General features: G+C 38.3%; 3 protein-coding genes across 7 annotated transcripts in view; all 3 read right to left on the bottom strand.

Moving 5' to 3' along the window:
• The window catches only part of ZNF641 (zinc finger protein 641), a 105026-nt gene that overhangs the window by 51477 nt on the left and 33830 nt on the right, over positions 1 to 19719 (bottom strand). The window contains exon 1 of one of the 2 annotated variants that reach the window (XM_072972892.1): positions 13390 to 13525. The exons of the other annotated variant lie outside the window; for it this stretch is intronic. Coding sequence (XP_072828993.1) covers positions 13390 to 13442 — 53 coding nt within the window. The 5' untranslated portion in view covers positions 13443 to 13525. Of the gene's footprint in view, positions 1 to 13389; positions 13526 to 19719 lie in introns of those variants that run through there. 2 annotated transcript variants of the gene reach the window in all.
• On the bottom strand, positions 520 to 1449 carry LOC102538485 (olfactory receptor 8S1-like). Its single transcript, XM_006203126.3, has one exon. It carries the CDS (start codon positions 1447 to 1449, stop codon positions 520 to 522), a length of 930 nt encoding a protein of 309 aa, XP_006203188.3.
• The window catches only part of LOC102538735 (olfactory receptor 8S1-like), a 39137-nt gene continuing 33877 nt past the window's right edge, over positions 14460 to 19719 (bottom strand). For all 4 annotated transcript variants that reach the window (XM_006203127.2, XM_072972896.1, XM_072972897.1 and 1 more), the window contains exons 2-3: positions 16662 to 16763; positions 14460 to 15438 (exon numbers count right to left, since the gene is read on the bottom strand). In XM_006203127.2, coding sequence (XP_006203189.1) covers positions 14486 to 15421 — 936 coding nt within the window. In that variant the 5' untranslated portion in view covers positions 15422 to 15438; positions 16662 to 16763 and the 3' untranslated portion in view covers positions 14460 to 14485. The remainder of the gene's footprint in view (positions 15439 to 16661; positions 16764 to 19719) is intronic.

Genomic DNA, 19719 nt, shown 5'->3' with positions numbered 1-19719 from the left:
ATCTCTGGTTCTCACTTATTTATTTGTAAAATAGGAATAATAGTACTTAGTTCATACAAAGTTGTTGAGATAATTAAAGAAGATTTTATATATATACACATAAATATATAAACGATACCTTGGAAAATTATCTGACCCATTGCTCTTCCTCTGAAGAGGGCTGACTGTTAATCATTAATCATTCTATGAATAAAGCTTGCCTTCTTAAGCATGTATGAAGATGCTGACACATAGATATCTTTCAATAGCTGGCGTGATGGTCAATCAAGACATAATTCCTTATTTCTAAGAACACTGCTTGCAAGCTGAGTTCAGACCAGTATATCAGTAAAGGGAACTGATCCTCATTTTGTAATGCATGTAGTAAAACACTTCTTATAAACTGAAAACACTTAAACTTAAAAACACTTCTAATAAAGATGTTTCTAAGAACGCTAAAAAAAAAATCTTAATTTCCAGTTATCATGTATCTTGTTACAGAATAGTTTAGCTTCTCTGTGGTCCTGTTTCTCTGGTCCACTATGTGAAAAAGTTAACATATCTTCTTAACATTCTTCCCAGAGCGGCCCTCACCTCTTTGTTCTGCAGGCTGTAGATAAGAGGATTCAGCATGGGGGTGACCACACTGTACTGCAAGGAGAAGACCATCTCCAGGGGGGATCCCGAGGTTGGCAAGAGATAGCTGAGGAAGCCTGAGCCATAGAACAAGATCACAGTAGTGAGGTGGGAGGAGCAGGTGGAGAAGGCCTTGCTTCTGCCTGAGGTGGAGCTGATGCTCAGGATGGTGGAGACAATGCAGGCATAGGAGGAAACAATCATAATGAAGGTTCCAAAGAAATGCAAGACAGAAGAGCAGAGCAGGAGTGTGAAATTGGGGGAGGTATCAGAGCAAGACAGAGGGAAGAGAGAAGACAGCTCACAGCTGAAGTGGGGAATAGTCTGGTCCTCACAATAGTCTAAACTGGCAGCCAGGAGGATATTGATGAGAGCATCAACAAAGGCCAGGCCCCAGGAGCCCCACACCAGCCCAGCACAGAGCTGCTTGTTCATCAGCTGGCCATAGAGCAGAGGGCAGCTGATGGCTTCGTAGCGGTCATAGGCCATCACAGCCAGCAGGCAGGCCTCAGTGCCCCCGGTGGCAAACACAAAGAAGGCCTGAGCCAGGCAGCTCTCTACAAAGATGGTTTTACTTTCAGAAAGCAGATTCTCCAGCATCTTGGGGACTGTGACAGATGAGTGGCAGAGGTCCAGGAAAGACAGTTGTCCCCAAAAAAAGCATATGGGTGTGTGCAGGTGAAAATCAGCCCTGATAACTAGCAGCATCACCAGGTTCCCCATCAGAGTCAGGAGGTGAATCACCAGAAACAACATGAAGAGCACAATCTGGGTCTGAGGGTCAGCAGAAAATCCAAGGAGGATGAACTCACAGAACATGCTGTGGTTTCCCATAGTGAGAAAAAGATTTACCCTGGGAATCCAAGAGAGACATTAAAACTTTTTTTGTGCCTCCTAATTACCCCACTGCCTTAGCCACCACAGTTGTGCTGGAAATCATGTTCACATATTCCTAAGCTAACTTCTTAATCATCATGATAGTAACTTTGGTATTGTTGCGTGGCACTCTACCACCCCTCTATCAGTTCCCTGTGTAATTTTGTGGACCCTTGTCTCATGCCTCCAGAGATTTCTTTTATTTTTAAGATGAGTATTAATGCAAACAGAATTTTGTATACTCGGTGGACACAGAGAAAATTTATTGATGTAGCAGAGTAAGAAGTTAACAGCAAAAGTATAGTCCTTAAGAAAGGGAAAAGGAATGAAATCCATACAAAGCACAGATGGAGTTTTGTCCATAGATAGGAGGAGGGGCCCTTTATCTTTTGTAAACAGAAGGGCAGGTAAAGAGAGGGGACCTGAGGCAGCTGGCTTGGAGGATTTTATGGCTGAAATACAAGAGATGTTTTGATAGCTGCAAAGTTTTTGAAGAATTGTGAGATGAGATCATGAAAAGAGATTATCTAACTGTCTGTCTGTCTATCTATCTGTCTATCTATCTATCTACTTACCTACCTACATACCTCTGTGTGTGTGTGTGTGTATGTGTGTGTGTGGTATGTGTTTTTAATGAGGTGGCGGTGAGGGATTTTGATGAACAAAGAATACAAAACTCAGGCAAATCAAGTGGAAGACTAATTTACTAAAGAAACACAGTAGGATTAACTGGTGATATATTCACCCATTTGAAATTCTGAGGCTAATTTGAACAAGTGTGTGACTGTCTCAGTAATATTTAGCTGCTTAAGCACATGTGTAGAGCAGACATATTTGGTTTTAAATGGGGTTTGATTTTTTTCCAGGCATATGCAGTGACAAAGAAAAAAAAAGAGATAAGGAAGTAAAGCATGCTTGCAAGGTGAATGAATCACAGAAACAAGGGAGGCAAGGAATTAAATGGGAGGCAGTGTGATGCAGAGGATTATGGCTAGGGCAAAAGCCATAAAGTCACTGGTTTGGGTTTGAGGTATTGCTTCTCTAGGGACACTAGTGGAAGCAGGTTGTAAGATTTGGAGATAGTGGTTAGATAGAGGGATGCTTGATATTCAGATTTGGGGCTGGTCAAAGGGAATTAGGGTCTCTCTTCCCTTGACTACTGCTAACCAAGCACTGAATGACTAAGTTCAATTATCTGTCTGAATAACCAGCAGCATCAGGTCGGGTGGCAATAACACTTTGAGACCCAATGACAAATTATTCACATCCAGAGAAAATTATTCAGCTTGTGCACCTAGTTTTGAGAATCTTGCATTAGGGCAGAACCGGGACGAATTCTATTGAAAATTAATATTTGTAGTGAAATACATTTACAATAAGAATAAATTATGTATATTATTTTTCTAATATATGCATATTTATTTCCAGTTGTGAGAGGAAGAAAATATGAAAATTATGGCTAAAATTTTCAAGTTTCACTCATTAATTTAGATCTGATTAGTGTCCACTTGGGCACCTGGTGCTCAGATCACCACATCATCTCCAGGGGATACAGCAAAGCAGCTCCTAAAGAATCGAAATGTGAAATCCTTTATGTTGTATAAAAGGCCCACATTACCCAGGGTGTGGATGGAAGGGGTTGCCATGTCTCTGAGACACAATCTCAGGGCAATACAAAGAAAAACCCCTTTTCCTATCTCCCACCTCCAAATACATCCCTACTTACTAACTCAAAAGATTCAATGGAATTATGGGAAGAATTTTATCCTTTCAACAAGGCAAAAGATGGGATAAGCTTGCACAGTGTATTTGCACACGTATAGCACAGTGACAGGAAGAAAAACTGCCGTCAGGGGCTTGAATTCCACAGAAGTGGAGCATCAGATTTCTTTTTAGGGAATTTGTGGAGTGTTAGAGGGATTCCCTCAAAATAAGTAAATAAATAAAATAATAAAAACGAGTCTTTTTACTGTGGCTGATGTCTAAAGTGTCACCATTAGGGATTTCTTTCTTCTGCTGTTACTAAACATAAAATGTCAACTTTGGAAAGTACGACATAGTAGTTTTGTTGCCAGATATTAAACATTATTAGATGGAGGGACTATGCTGGATCCTGTCCAAAGGAAAAACAACTAAGGATTAGTCATTGCAGAATGACATATGACTTTATCTCATAATGTTGATCAGAAGGTATTAGCAGAGAGCATTAATAAGTGTAGGAATGAGTAGGAAGCAAGAAGAGAAAGTGGTCCAGCATATTTTTTGGAATACGTAAAATATTCTTCTAAATCCAGCATATTATTGATTTGGGAAGATAGGCCTGATCATAAAGGAGATTAAAGCCCTGGGTTTATGAAGAGGCACCTGGTATGAAATAAAAAATACTAAAGCCAGAGCTAAGCAGGTATTGGAGATAGCCATAACCTATTTTATATTTTTGCTCAGATTGTACCTTGATCCTGTCCTCATGTCTCAGGGCTAGGCCATCTGAAGATTATATTAATTTCAGATAAAGCAACTCCCTGAAGCTCATAAGACTGCGATTGATTGAGGAGGAGACAGTTTAAGGCATGAAGAGTGGAAAATACACTCCTAATTTCCTACCATATCCCTATCTGGGTTGCTCACAGATGGTGGACTCAGCTTCTCTAAGATAAACAGGATTTATGCCTGAGGCTCAGTAAGTGTAGCAGAATGTTGCCAACACCCTGCAATTTAAAGACAGATATATGTATAATATAACCCAATTATGTCACTTACTGTCTAACTTTTGTGATATTGTTTGATCTTTTAAATTATAATTTTTCCATATGTAAACTGAGTAAACTTGGGGGAAATAACATATCTTACATTTGGAAAGGTTGAATTAGCTTATACACAAAGAGCTGGAAATAGGATTTCTGATATATTGTAATTGTTGAATGAGAAAGAGGAAGAAGAAGGGTATTTCAGAGGAGTCGACCAACGCATGTCAGGGAAGAGATAATCTGAAGCTGTACTGCAGAAGAGCTGTCCCTAGACCTGGAGACAGAGTTCAAACAGGAGAAAAGTGAGGAGATGGGAGACCTCAAAGGGAAGCTAAGTCTCTTAGGAAGCAAGAAGAGAGGAAAGGAGTGAAGGGAAGAAGGAAGTACCTCTAGGAGTAGGTTAGGCAGGGACAAATCATCAGAGGATTCCGAAAAACATGTTCATTCATGCTCTTGGCTTCTCCTGGTAGAGACAATAACCTGGAGCTTTGAGTCAATAGGTAAGGAGATCGAGGATCAAGTGATATTCGTTTTTTAAAAGTTGTACAATAACTTCCCAACTCTGAGAATAGACATAGTTTTCTGTCTAGGAGGCTGAGAGAGAGGGGGGAAAAAAGGAAATACATTAGCTCACATTCCAAAAAGCTTGTCACTTACAGAGAAAGTGTTCAGAATCTTATTTGTACTCTTATCCCATTATGGTTTTGAAGAAAAGACAGGAGAAATATCTTGGAAATTTTAAGTTCTTGACAGGTTCTATTAACTTCTCTCATGTATCTCATACTATCTGTTTAACTTTGACTTTCTGAGTCAGTGAGTACATGACCATTAGTTCACACCTTTTCCTTTATGACTCTAAATATTTTGCTGATAGCTTTATCTTAACAAAGGATTCTGATGTCTAGCCAATCAAAAGAGCAGTTAGTTTAGGTTGAACTAAGGAACCCAGAGGACAGCTCAACAATCTATATTCCTAGGAGTTACAGCTTGAAGTTCATCTGGACTCGTTTGCTAAGAAGCTTGAACTTTTAAAAAGACATATGGGACTTCCTCATGTGTAGCTTTTGCAACTTGCCAACTGAAGCAATCAGTCTGAACTCCTAAATGAGCTTTTTTGCTAGTCTACTGGGAACTGAAGAGAAGCAGGGTAGGGGAAGTGAATTTGGAACCTGTGAAAAAAACCAGCATTTTCCCTTAGGAACATACAGGCCATATGGACCCTCAGAGAATTCACTTGGGATCTGAAACCAGACTCACAGCTAACCTCCAGATTATCTTCTTATATGTGTGTGAGAAATTCAGCTGGATTTAACACTAATCAGTATTAATATTAACCAAGTGAGGTAATTTTTTAAAGTAGTATCTTATACAAGAAATAGATGGTCATGAAAAAGTGTCCAAGCAGAACAGAAGTTTCAGTAGCTTTCCTGTGATATCTCCCCTTCTTACCTGACCTCATAGATCAGGGAGCCAGTAGGAAAGAAGTTTCCAGTTGTTAAAGACACCTGGTCTAACCATCCCAGTCACTGGGAACATATTCATAGGAATCAGAATGGTGCTGGCCCTATGAAATACAGGAACAGCAGCGACATCTTTTGATGCCAAGGAATTACTGTTATTTCAAGGACTAATATTAAGTAAATGTCAAGAGGTTTTCATAATTTACTTTTCATAAGTGGTTACCTGGGTAAACGGTCCCATGTCACTTTAGTAAGGCTGGAAGGAAGGTTCAAAATATTTACATGTGTGCATCTGTGTTAAATTATTCATTGTGACATAACTTATCAAAGCAAAAACTTGAAAACACCACAGATCCCCATAAGCAGATGACTAGTTAAACACAGTGTTGGACACTCACACGATGGAGTATTTTTAAGCTGTAGAAAGGAAGGGGAAAGAGCTCTGTGTATTGCTATGGAGTGATATCTGGGACACACTGTCAAGCAAGCAAAATGTAAGGTTGTCTAAATACTATGCTAACTTCTGAGTAGCAAGCACACACCCATGTGCATACAATACACACACAAATTTGTTTAATTTTCAAAACAGAAACATTAGAAGTATAAAATTTAAAAATGATTACGTATAAGACAATGGAGGAAACAAACAGGGTAGGGGGAACAAGAATGAAAGTGACACTGCTTTGAGCACACTTTGTTACTAGTATGGACTTCTGAGTTTTACAAAATAAAAAAGATTACATTTAAACATCCTAAAATTAAAAACAAACTAAAACAAATGAGCCTAGTTGTATATCAAAGTAGTGATATAACCACAATAGAAAAGAATTATTTCACCTGATCTTAGATTATAGGATTTTAACTGGACTGCCCCAGTGAGATATTTCACTCAGTAGTCTTATTATTAGTAATAATAGTGGTATTATTTTTGAAACTACTAGATATATATTTGAAAGATAAAACAAATACTATGCTAATATTGTTAGGAACATATATTTCAGCATCAGACAAAGTGAGACAATATAAACTCAAAGAAGTAAGAGTTTTTGCGATCTTAAACTTGAGTTTGAAATATTCATGAACTTGTTACATTTTTTTCTCTTTAAAAGGCTCTGTCCATTGAAAAAGCCTAGAAGTAATGATATAGTAGTAGTGATCATCTATGGTGCCCTGAATTTGGTTTCCATATGCCATTAAAGGAACCAGGATTCCTTAGAAAAATGGCTGATTACAGGTTCAGGACATGAAGTGCACATAATAAATCTGTGATTTTTTTTTTTGGTCCCAGAAAGTAAGAAATGCATCATCAGGAGGACATAGCAACATCCCACAGGCCAAGAATGGCGTATTATAATACCAAGTAATGACTGAAATTGATTAAAACACATTGAATATATAAAAAGACACTATTTAATTACAATGGACAATCAATCATTCAGTTAATCAATTGATAAAAGGATAGAAAGAAAGAAAAAGTTCATTGAACATCAATGGAGGTTGCACTGAAAGTTTACAATTAAAAGGAGAGAAATAAAGTAGTTGTTACGACTTCTAGTATGAATTACACTCCAGAGTAACCAAAGAAACCCTAATGGATACAAGGACATACTTCTATTAGATGAATTCCAGCTAATAAATGCAGAAGGAATAATAAAATAAGAAGATTACCATTTTGAAACTTCTAACAAAATAACTGCTCAGGCAAATGGTCGTAAGTGGTTATAAATATCTCCAAGTAAAAAAAGAATGGGAAACTTTACAATCAAGAGATGTGATTATCATCACCTGAAACCACTGATCCATCTTGTCATCAAAATAAATAGAATAACCAACTTCATATTTCTCCTGATGTAAGGCAACATGAAGAACACAACTCCACTTATGCAAATTTTAAGAGAGGACTCAAGTCTTAAGACAAGATGTGAGATAGGACGAGGTAAATAACAAGGAAGAAAACTGGGTAAATCCAGAATGTAGGTACTCCACAGGAAAACTGTACAGATTTCTTCAACAACACAGCAGTCACAGTTTTCAAATCTGCTCAGAAACTGTGAAGACTCCTGCCTCGGCTGTGAAGTAAGCTTGCTGTAGCATACACGACAACCCTAGTTCTCCTCTTTGGTAGGGTCTCCTGAATCCATCACCTTCTCCAGCATCTGGCTCTGCTCTCAGGAATACTCCTTGTCTATTATCCTGCCTGGCAACACCTGAGATGAGCGGTGGTGAGAATGCCCTTCTTAGCAGCTGCATAGCTCTCACGCCGCCTGCTTTTTACTGGTGCCTGGTGCTTCAGTACCTGGAATTTTCTTTAAGGATTAATGTAACACTGGCTTTTATAAGGTAAGCTGCCAGTCCCTCTGTAGGTAATCATAGCTCTAAACCTTGAATAGACTTGATTTTTAAGTCTGAAGATCCTATTGTCTTAATTTTACTTAGCAAGCACGGTCTGCATCACCTCTCCCACTCTCCGCCCTCCCCCATTAGCTGGGCTACCTTGAAGCTATCTGAATCAAAGGGCTTAAGTGAGAAAGTTACACTTAAAACCTCGTTTTGCCAGTAGGTTTCTGTCTTTTAGTGTGGAAGGAATTTAGTCTTATCTCCTATTTTGATCACTGGATCAAAACCAAATGCTTATAACTGTATCAGTTTCAAGTATAGGACTTATCTCTCATAGGACTTTGCTGAAATTGGCAGAAGGCCGTCAACACCCACCGATACCTTTTATTTTTACTAACAACTCTTCCAATGTTATGACATCAGTCAGCATTGGGCTGCCTTTCATGCTACCATGGACACAATGCATCCATCTGGTTTCAGCTGCCATCACAGAAAGAAATCTGATAGCGGAATCGGTGCTTACAAAAATCATTAAGAAGGGCTGGAGGAGCAGAGACCAGGATGGTCTCCTAGTTAAGAGTGCACCCAGTTCCTAGAACCACTCCTCTGCCGTAACAGGGAAAGCTGCTGCCGCTGGTGCAGACAGCCAAGGAATCGGGCAAGTTCTACTGTTTCGCTGACTGTAGAGTCATGCCATGCAGTAGGAGAGTCATGCCACTTTCAACCCAGATAAAAGCTGTCTCTACTATCGTGGAAGATGCTAAATCAGGAAGACTTCACCACGGTTACCCACTGCAGAGTCTTGCCACCTCAGCCATGATCTAGGTCAGCAAGATGAATGCCCTACATCTTGCCTCTCTCCTCCTAGGATATTTCAATGAATGTGTCCGACTGAAACCCCCCAAAATCTTCTTGAAACCTAGATCCAACAAAGTTTGCAAATACAATTTTTACCTTCTAGTTTCTGGACACTAGAACAGGACTGGAAGGCATGAAAACAAATGCATTCCACAGTATCTACTACACTGGATACAACAGTAATTACATAAAATTTGCCAGCTTTTCACTGTACTAACAGTAAGAACCTATAAACAAAATTAAGAAAACATTCCATTTACAATAGTGACAGAAACTTTAAAAACGTATGGGGTACATTTAATAAGGATGGCATGAATGTCCATGAAATTTTATTTAGGGATATAAATGATGTCTAACAGATTGAAAGAAGTATTCTTATTGTGAAAGTATTCTTATTGGGATGATGCAACATCATTAAAAATGTCTACTATCTCCAAACCAGTTTTTAAATGTAAGGCAATTTAAATTGTAATCCCAAAGAAGGACTTTTTTGAAGTTAAATAAAGGCTATGAAAGCTTATATAAAATAATGAGAAGGAATAATGGTGGCGTGGGGGGGTGTTGAGGCATCTCAAACACCAATATTTAATAAAAAGATAAACACTGATTTAAAATTTTAAAAACCATAAACTTATCTGAGATTTTAATGTGTGATTCAGCTGCCATTTTAATTCAGTTAGAAAAGAACAGCTTATTTATTAAATGTTGCTGCCATAGTTGTTGTCCATCATAGCCTCATGTAGTTAGACATATATTTCACACCATGTAATTATAAACATGAATTCCAAATAATTATAGACTTAAATGTCAAAAATCTTAGAACTAAATCTTAGAAAGTATATCTAGGAAACTATTTTTAAATTCAAAGGTGAAATAGAGCTTTACCACAAAGGGTAAAGAGATTTAATGTTTGAAGAAAATAAATCATGTATGAATATATAAAGACTAAAAGCTTTTGCCTGGCAAAAGACACCATAAACAAAGACAAGAACAAACAGCAGAGCTAAAAAAAAAAAAAAAAGAAAACCTGCTGCATAGAATACAAATGGTCAGTATATCTGAAATGTGAAATGCTCTAAAAATACTGATTAAAAACAGCAAACAAGGCTAAAGAAAAATGGGCTGTGGATATGATCTTCACAAAAGATCAAATGCAAGGACCAAGTAACATGTGAAAAGATGTTAATAGTGCCTAGTGCCTAGGGCAGAGGAATGCAAACTGAAATAAAAATGAAACAGCACTATGTAATAAACTATAACACCGCAGGCTCAGCAGGGTTAAAGGGCACTCCCTGCTGGTGGAGATGTGAAGCACTATAGCGTAGCGTACCTGGAAAATAACTGAGTGACATCAGTGACAATTAGAAATACACGTACACTTTACAATTCTATTTCTGGGAATCAATCCCAAAGAAATAAAAACATTTAAATTTCATGTTATACACTCAAAAATGTTCACTGCAGCATTTTTGCAGTGGTTCAAAAATGGAAGCAAGTGAGCCTGAATGTAGGGGAATAGTTTAAGAAACTACAGCACATTCACAAGATGGAATTTTATGCTGACACACACACAAAAATGAATTAGGCCATGCCATTTGCGGTGTAGTACAGCTTATAAATTATTAATGAATCAAAAGCAAACAGAAGAAAAATGTGTATATTATATACAGTTTTTAAATAAACACAGATGGAAAACGTCCATATGTATATATATACGCATATGTGTACAGAAGCTTGAGCATGAATATTTAAGCGCAGAGAAAGCTAAGAAAGATACGTATTCTGTGATTAACATGGGTTACTTTGGGTGGAGAACAAGCAGGATGTGGAAAGGATGGCAAGCCAAAAAAAAAAAAAACCCACCAAGAAATAGATGGTATGATATGATCCCCTTCAGGTGTTTATGTAAAATGATGTCTAAATAAATATACATATGCAAAAATGGTTCCAAAAAACGACACTACACAGAAATTAAATTTATTCTCCTTAGTTAAGAAAAAAATAAAATTTACTCCCAGAAACATTTGCTAGATTATTGGAGATAAATATTCATCTGTTACCATTTTTTTTCAACATGGAGTTCTTTCCTTTCCCGATTCCAATCTCATCTTTCAGGCCATGTTGGTTTTGAACCCTGGAACTCAACAGAGCACAGTGGAAGAATATAGGGTACAAGGAGTAACTAGCTTGCTTCCATTAGGGAGTCACAGTATGCTGAAGCAAGGGAAACATGATAGTTTTAGAGAAGCTGGAGGTTCATGGTTCTCCAGGTCCTCTAAATTCTCCATGATGTCACCTTTCCACTGTTCCACGATGCCGAGATGTTATTCCCTGGTCAACATCCATTTCTCCCATAAGCAACCTGCTGTGATAGTGAAGTCACTGAATCAGTCTCTGAGTTAGTTTTGAATTGTCTCTGCTCTAGATCTGTTAAATGACAGATATTCCTTCAGCATAGGGAAAGAAAGTCCCTGAAGTTCATTCTGTACCTTAAGGTCAAAAATCAAGAAATGTTTTTTGATGTATGAGCTGTTTATATATGTCAAATATTAATTTCCTGTCAGTCATTTCATCAGCCAAGTACTTCTCCCAACAACCTGATGAAAAAAAAATGGGCAGAAGAACTGAAGAAACATTCTTCTAAAGAGGAAATGCAGATGGCCAACAGGTGCAGGAAAAGATGCTCGACATTGCTAATCATCAGGGAAATGCAAATCAAAACCACAATGAAATATCACATCACACCTATTAGAATGGCTATCATCAAAAAGAACACAAATAACAAATGTTGACAGGGATGTGGAAAAAGGGGAACCCTTACACTGTCGGTGGGAATGTAAATTGGTGCAGCCACTATGGAAAACAGTATGGTGGTTTCTCAAAAAACTAAAAATGGAAATACCATATGACTCAGCAATTCCACCCCTGGGAATACACTCAAAAATCAAAAAACACTAATTTGAACAGCTATATTTACCCCAATGTTCATAGCAGCATTATTTACAATAGCCAAGATATGGAAGCAACCTAAATGTTCATCAACAGATGAACAGAAAAAACAAGATGTGGTATAAAGATGTGGTATAAAATATATACATATATATTCACACACACACACAATGGAATACTACTCAGCCATAAAATAGAAAGAAATTTTGCCATATGCAGCAACATGTATAGACTCAGAGGACATTATGTTAAGTGAGATAAATCAGACAAAGACAATTACTGTATGATGTCACTTATATGTGGAATATAAAAAATACAACAAACTAGTGAATATCACAAAAAAGCAGCAGACTCACAGATATAGAAAATAAACTAGTGGTTACCAGTGGGGGCAGGGAGGGGAATATAAGAGTGGAAAAGTAGGAGATACAAATTACTGGGTCTAAGATAGGTTCAAGCATGCATTGTACAACACGGGGAACATAGCCAACATTTTGTAAGAACTGTAAATGGAAAGTAACCTTTAAATTGTATAAAAATAATTTTTTAATCAAAAAATGAAGTAATTGTCTTAACAAGAGAAGATGCTGGGGTCTTGGCATACCTCTTTCTCTTGCATTTGCCTAATTTTAACAATTTTCCCTAACTGAAAGGCTTAGCACAGTGTCCATGGTCTTAGGCACTGGGTCTTAAAATAAGAGTGGCAATTACATATCATGAGCAGTAAAGATGGACAGATGACTCACTTCATTGTGCACATCTCAGCACAATAACAAATCCTGCATATCCTCACTTCCCTGAGAATTGTTGACTATAAATCAATCTCTAGTTCTAATTTCAAAATCAGTCAGTTTTCTTTGAAAGAAACAGAAACCGACTGCAGATAACCTGATTAAAGAGAGAAAGTAAGATTTTGGAAAAAAGGATAGTTCACAAAACAGAAGAGGAAGAGCAGCTGAGTGATTACTACCTACCTTTTCCCAAATCTTAACCAAATATCTAACTCTAAACATTTCGGTATTTCACCAAAGTCCTGCTGCCTGAACCTCACCTTTGATACCTGTTGCCTGAACCTCACCTCTGATACTTGTATCAGATACCATTCTTTGGTTATATGCAACTGAATCCAATGGTAAATATAATTATAGAAAGGATTTGGGAGCCTCATAACTTAATGAAGGGGGCAGTTTAGTGTCTAATACCACGGACTTGATTCAAACCACATGGGTTAAAATTCCAGCTCCACCATTCCTTGCTATGAATCACCGGACAAGCATACAAACATACGGAGTCTCATTTTCTCATCAGTAAAGGAAAACTAACAATAAACCTATTGCATATATCTGCTGAGATGATTAAGTAGGATAATAAAAGTTAGGTACTATATTAACTTTCTATTGCTGCCATAACAAGTTACCACAAACTTAATGGCTTTGAATGACACAAATATATTTTCTGACAGTTCTTTAGGTCAGAAATGCGGGCGGGCTCAATTGATTTTACTGCTCTGGGTCAGGCAAGGCCAAAATCAAGTTAGCAGGCCTTACCTGTAGGGTCCGGGGGAGACACCATTCAGGTTGTTGGCAGAATTCAGTTCCATGGATCCATGGTCTGAGGTTCTTATTTCTCTGCTGGCTGTTGGCTGTGTGTTGTTTTCAGCTTCAAGAGGCCACCCACACACGGACCCACGCCAGCAATGGTGGGTTGAGTCTGAGCTCATGCTTATATTATCTCTGACCTTCCCTTCTGCCTCATCGTTCCTGCCTATAGTTGGAGAAGTTGCCCTGCGTTTCAGGATTCGCGTGATAAGATCGAGCCCACCTGGATTATTCACGCTACTCTACCTCTTTTAAGGTCTATAACCTTATTCATCTGCCCAGCCCCTTTGCCACGTAATACATTCACAGGTTCCAGGGATTAGGAGAACACCTTCGGGGGCCCCGCTGCCTACCCCAGGAACTTAGTGCACTTTGTGTCATGAGTTAAGAAATGTAATAAATTAGCTATTATTACTGTATCTGTTATAAATATGACCTCAGGAGGGACAACTGCCAGGGGAACCAGGTTTCGTGGTCTCTTTAGGCACTACACAGTCAGACTGACTTTCTTCTGAAAGCTGTTTTGTTGTTGTTGTTGTTTGTTCCTTCCCAACATTTGAATTTCCTAGAGAAAGATTCTAAATAACTTCACTTGGGTCTTGGTTTCACTCCTTGCCTCAATGCACTGTCAGGAGAAAGGGGTAGAATGGTTACTCTATCCCGGGTTACAGGATCACTTCACTTTATGGATGTATAATTTTGAGAAAGTCAGCTTTCCTAGGGATTTGGAGTGTAATTATTTGAAGAAGCGTGAAGGAATAATTAGCAACAATACCAATAGATATGAGTAACACATCAATATTTTTACCAAATGATCCCTTAAAAAAGAGGGTTATCTGGTTCATTTCTCCTTTTCCAAATAAGACTGAACTGTAATCATCCTAAGACTTGTCTGTCCTTTTCAGAAGCAGTTCCAAGGAAATAAATGCCACTATGTTCCCTGTAGCACCTGGCATCATGGACAATCAAGAAACTCTCCTTAAAGTCCATTGTCAGATCATGTAGCATAATAGCTCAGCTTCTCCTTCATTATCATTTGTGTCCACTACAAGAGAGGATGAAAATATTTTCTGAACATTCTTCTCAGAGCGGCCCTCACCTCTTTGTTCTGCAGGCTGTAGATAAGAGGATTCAGCATGGGGGTGACCACACTGTACTGCAAGGAGAAGACCATCTCCAGGGGGGATCCTGAGGTTGGCAAGAGATAGCTGAGGAAGCCTGAGCCATAGAACAAGATCACAGTAGTGAGGTGGGAGGAGCAGGTGGAGAAGGCCTTGCTTCTGCCTGAGGTGGAGCTGATGCTCAGGATGGTGGAGACAATGCAGGCATAGGAGGAAACAATCATAATGAAGGTTCCAAAGAAATGCAAGACAGAAGAGCAGAGCAGAAGTATGAAATTGGGGGAGGTATCAGAGCAAGACAGAGGGAAGAGAGAAGACAGCTCACAGCTGAAGTGGGGAATAGTCTGGTCCTCACAATAGTCTAAACTGGCAGCCAGGAGGATATTGATGAGAGCATCAACAAAGGCCAGGCCCCAGGAGCCCCACACCAGCCCAGCACAGAGCTGCTTGTTCATCAGCTGGCCATAGAGCAGAGGGCAGCTGATGGCTACGTAGCGGTCATAGGCCATCACAGCCAGCAGGCAGGCCTCAGTGCCCCCGGTGGCAAACACAAAGAAGGCCTGAGCCAGGCAGCTCTCCACAAAGATGGTTTTACTTTCAGAAAGCAGATTCTCCAGCATCTTGGGGACTGTGACAGATGAGTGGCAGAGGTCCAGGAAAGACAGTTGCCCCAAAAAGAAGTACATGGGTGTGTGCAGGTGGAAATCAGCCCTAATCATCAGCAGCATCAAGAAATTTCCCATCAGAGTGAGGAGGTAAATCAGAAGGAACAGCACAAAGAGTACAGCCTGAATACGAGGCTCGATAGGCAGTCCAAGGAGAACGAATTCACTAATAGCACTGTAGTTTTTCATCGCCATACAGAGAAGTTGTCTCTCTGGAAAACAAAAAGAGAAGATCCATCAGAAGTCCTTCAGTGCCTCTCAGTTACCCCAGCACCTATGGATCTTAATCTGAGTAAGTGTTTTTTCATTGCTGTCCCACAATATATATTCAGATATTTAAAAGCTTACTTCCTGGTCATCACACCATTGATGTTTTAAATCAACCATTTACTATTTTTTATTAAAATCTTTTTTTGAGCTAGAGTATTTTTATGCAGTTCAAAGTGGTACATTTGAAAAGAAAAGTTTGCTGATATGACAGGAGGGTGGAGAAAAAATTCAGGAGTGAATGACTTGAGAAATCGAGAAAGCATTAAATCTAGATTAAAAGGACTCAGGAGGAGAGGCACTCTGTCTATTCTGTGTCTAAAAGAGAAGGTCAAGAATGCAGGAAGTTAGGGGAGTTTCCATTTGATTATTTCCATTTGTTTTCAATAAAGTGTACATGAGTTTATTGGTTGTGCATGTGTATGTGTGTGAGCATACCCACATGCACACAAGAAATTATAAAGGCACTGATAATGATAAAATCAAGTGTACAATCATGGCAATAGAGGCCAAGGTGAAGTGTAAGAAACCAGTAGAGGTTAGGAAGATAATACAACATCAAGGAATTTAGAGATTGTATGTGGAATTAGATTGCTTTGGATTTTTCTTCTTTAAAATTTCTCTCATGTTACTTAATGGCATCACATTATCATTTAATTTTAAAATACATTAATACAATTATAACAAATTTTTAAAAACTGGCAGCCTAGATTATCATGCCCAGTAATATTTTAGGTAGGTTTCTGTGGGGAATGCTATGACTACAATGGGTCATGAAAAGTTGTCTCCAGTAATAGAACAATGCTCTGAGTAGATACACCATCCTCACCCCAAAGCCCATATATCCAATAATATGTAGTCACCACACCTGTCTAAGCCATTATGGCAGGTTTTAAGGTCTCCTCACATGGTTATCTAAACTCTATCCTCACCCTTTAAAACTTAAATATATATCCCCATACTTTCTGATATTCTGACTACACCTGAGTTGCAATGTAACTGTTCAATATTCTTGCCTCAATCTAGAGGCCCATCCTTGCCTTTTCTGTTCTAATTGAACAGTAGTTTATTAAGCTCATCATTGAAGACTCAGGGACCTGTCCTTTTGTCCTTTCATTGACTAAACAGCTGAGCTTCCCAGCCCAGGTGAGGAACAAAACCCAATTACCTGAATTCTCAGTTAGTAGTACACTGGTTTGTGGCAACAATACTTTCAGATTCAGGAAGTGATAAAACTGCTTAGCTTTTGAAGTCAACGCTGAGAATATTGCTAGAGGGAAGAAGTAGAACATCATACTGAAAGTTAACACTTACGATGGATTCAACACTAACAATGTAAAATGATAAACTGTGGGAAATATCTGGGTATTTATTTACAGTGATTTGGCATCAGGATAAAGAAGCTAATTTCTTAAATTTTTCCTCTTTCACTCTGTGGGTATAGATAGCAGCACTGTGCACAGGGCTCCCACTGCTCATTCTGAGATCACCCTAGAGCAAACCAACTTGAAAGAAAACCCAGATAAGGGTTTACTATAGCCAGAGGTGAGGTTTGTATTGTATAATTGCAGAGTCCGCACACACGCGCACACACACACACACACACACACACAAAATCACTTTCTTTTGACTACTAACAAGCAGAGTTCAACTAACTAGAGCCAAATATTCCATGAATTATAGAAAGAATCCCAACTCTGGGTCAAGGCAATACCTTGCAAAGAAACTACCACTGTGATAAAAATCAGTGCTAGGGGTTTGATTTCATAGCATGCTTTTTCTTTAAAGTTATTTAGAGATTCTCAGAGCAATCTTTTAAAAATAAAATTAAGAAGTGATGTTAGCAAGATGGTGGAAAAGGAGGTCACAGCCCTTATCCCCCCAAAGAAAAACCAATTTAACAACCATCTATGGATAAAAATACCTTCCTGAAAGATCTGGAATCCAAGAGAGATTACAGCTCATCGGCGGAACACAGAACAAGACACATTTGAAAGGGTAAGGAATAAAGTTTCATTTTACCCTTGTCACTCCTCTCACAACCCAGCACAGAGAAGTATAAAAAAAGATACCTTTGATCTATGAGTTCTTCTATGGGGAAAAGAGAGAGCAAGCACACCTGCAGATGCCACTACCAGATTTACTGGCCCTTTGACTCCAACACCAGGCCTGCATGCTGATGATTCCTGAAACCAGGCCCAACCACAACACTCCCAGAGCAGGCCTGCCTATGAACCCTAACATCACCCCCCCCCCCCACCTACAGGCCTTACACTGGGCACCAAGTGCTAAGGTCTGCAGACCTGGCACCAAGCCTGCCTGCTAGTGAACCCCAGCAAAAGGCCGGCACACATACCTCACCAGCTCCTGCTCAGGGTCCCCAACAACCAGGCCATCCAGATCTCTGGACAAGCTGGCTGGTAAAAACAACTTTACTTGCTGAAGCTGGACTATAAATACTCAAGGAGGTGAATCCTTCAAATGCCCAGACATTAATGCAACATTGAAGAATCATGAAGAATCAGAGAAACATGATGCCAACAAAGGAATAAAATAAAGCTTCAGCTATTGACCCTAAGAAATGGAGATCTACAAACTGTCTGACAAAGAATTCAAAATAATTATCTTAAAGGAGCTCAGTGAGCTACAAGAGAACACAGACAACTCAACAAAATCAGGAAGATACATGAACAAAAAGAGAAGTTCAATAAAGAGACAGAAACCATAAAAAGAACCAATCTGATATTTTGGAACTGAAGAACACAATGACTGAACTGAAAAGTTAAACGAAGAATTTCAATAGTAGACTCAACCAAGTAGAAAAAAGAATCTGTGAACTCGAAGATAGAGCAATTTAAAATTTCCAGTCAGAGGACAAAAAGAAAGGATGAAAAAGAATGAAAGACATCTGGGGTTCCATCAAGATACACATTAAAGGTATCCCAGAAGGAGAGGAAAAAGGAAAAAAGGCACAGAGATGTTATTTAAAGAAATAAATGTTGAAAACACCTAAAGCTGAGGAAGGAAATGGACATCCCAATTTATGATGCACAACAAATTTCAAATAGGTTGAATCCAAAGAGGTCTACACAGTGACACATTATAATCAAATGTCAAAAATCAAAAAAAGAGAGAATTTTGAAAGCAGCAAAGAGAAAATCAACTCATCACATAAAAGAGAATTCCCATAAGACTGTCAGTGGATTTCTCAGCAGAAACTTTGCAGAACAGGAAGGAGTAGGATGGTATTTTAAAATACTGAAAGAAAAAACCTACCAACCAAGAATACTATATGTGCCATTCTGTACTTTAAAAATAAGAGAGACAAAGACTTTCCCAGAAAAACAAAAATGAGGAAATTCATCACCACTAGAACTGCCTTACAAGAAGTACTAAAGGAAGTTCTTCAAGTTGAAACAAAAGGATGCTTAACAGCAACATGAAAGCATATGAAAGTATAACTCTCACTGACAAGTTAAATATATAGACAAATACAGAATAATGTAATAATGTAATGGTTATACAAAAATCACTTTTAACTGCAGTATCAGAGTTAAAAGATAAAGTATTAAGCATAATGAACATGGTATTTTATACTTGAAAGCTACTGAAAGTAGACCTTAAGCATCGAATCACACACACACACACACACACAGAGTTAACTATGTTAACTATATAAGGTGATGCAGTTAATTATCTTGGTCCAAGGTATATGTATATCAAATCACCATGTGGTACACTTTAAATATGTATAATTACATTTGTCAATTATTCCTCAATAAAGTTTAAAAATAATAATGATAATCATAAAAATTTTTAATGGATACCCAATATAAAAAGTAAATTCTGGCATCAATAACAAAGTTTGGAGTGGAAGAAGTAAAAGTGTAGTTTTTATATGAGATTGAAATTGAGTTATTAGCAGCTTTAAATAGATTGTTATAACCAGAAGAAGAAATTTTATGCAAGCCTCATGGTAACTACAAAGAAAAAATCTATAGTAGATACAAAAAATGATAAAGAGAAAAGAATGAAAGTATATCACTACAAAAAGAGGATCAAATTACAAAGAAAGAGAAGAACTCAAAACAGACGGAAAATAGTTAACAAAATTGCAAAAGTCCTTACCTATCAATAATTACTTCACATGCAAATGGATTAAATGCTCCAATTGAAAGATACAAGTGGCTGAATAGGTTAAAAAAAAAAGATGCAAATATATGCTG

Source organism: Vicugna pacos, chromosome 12, assembly GCF_048564905.1.
Source record: "Vicugna pacos chromosome 12, VicPac4, whole genome shotgun sequence".
Lineage (NCBI taxonomy): Eukaryota > Metazoa > Chordata > Mammalia > Artiodactyla > Camelidae > Vicugna > Vicugna pacos.
The sequence above is the reverse complement of the archived record's forward strand: the minus strand, read 5'-3'. Positions and strand labels throughout refer to the sequence as shown.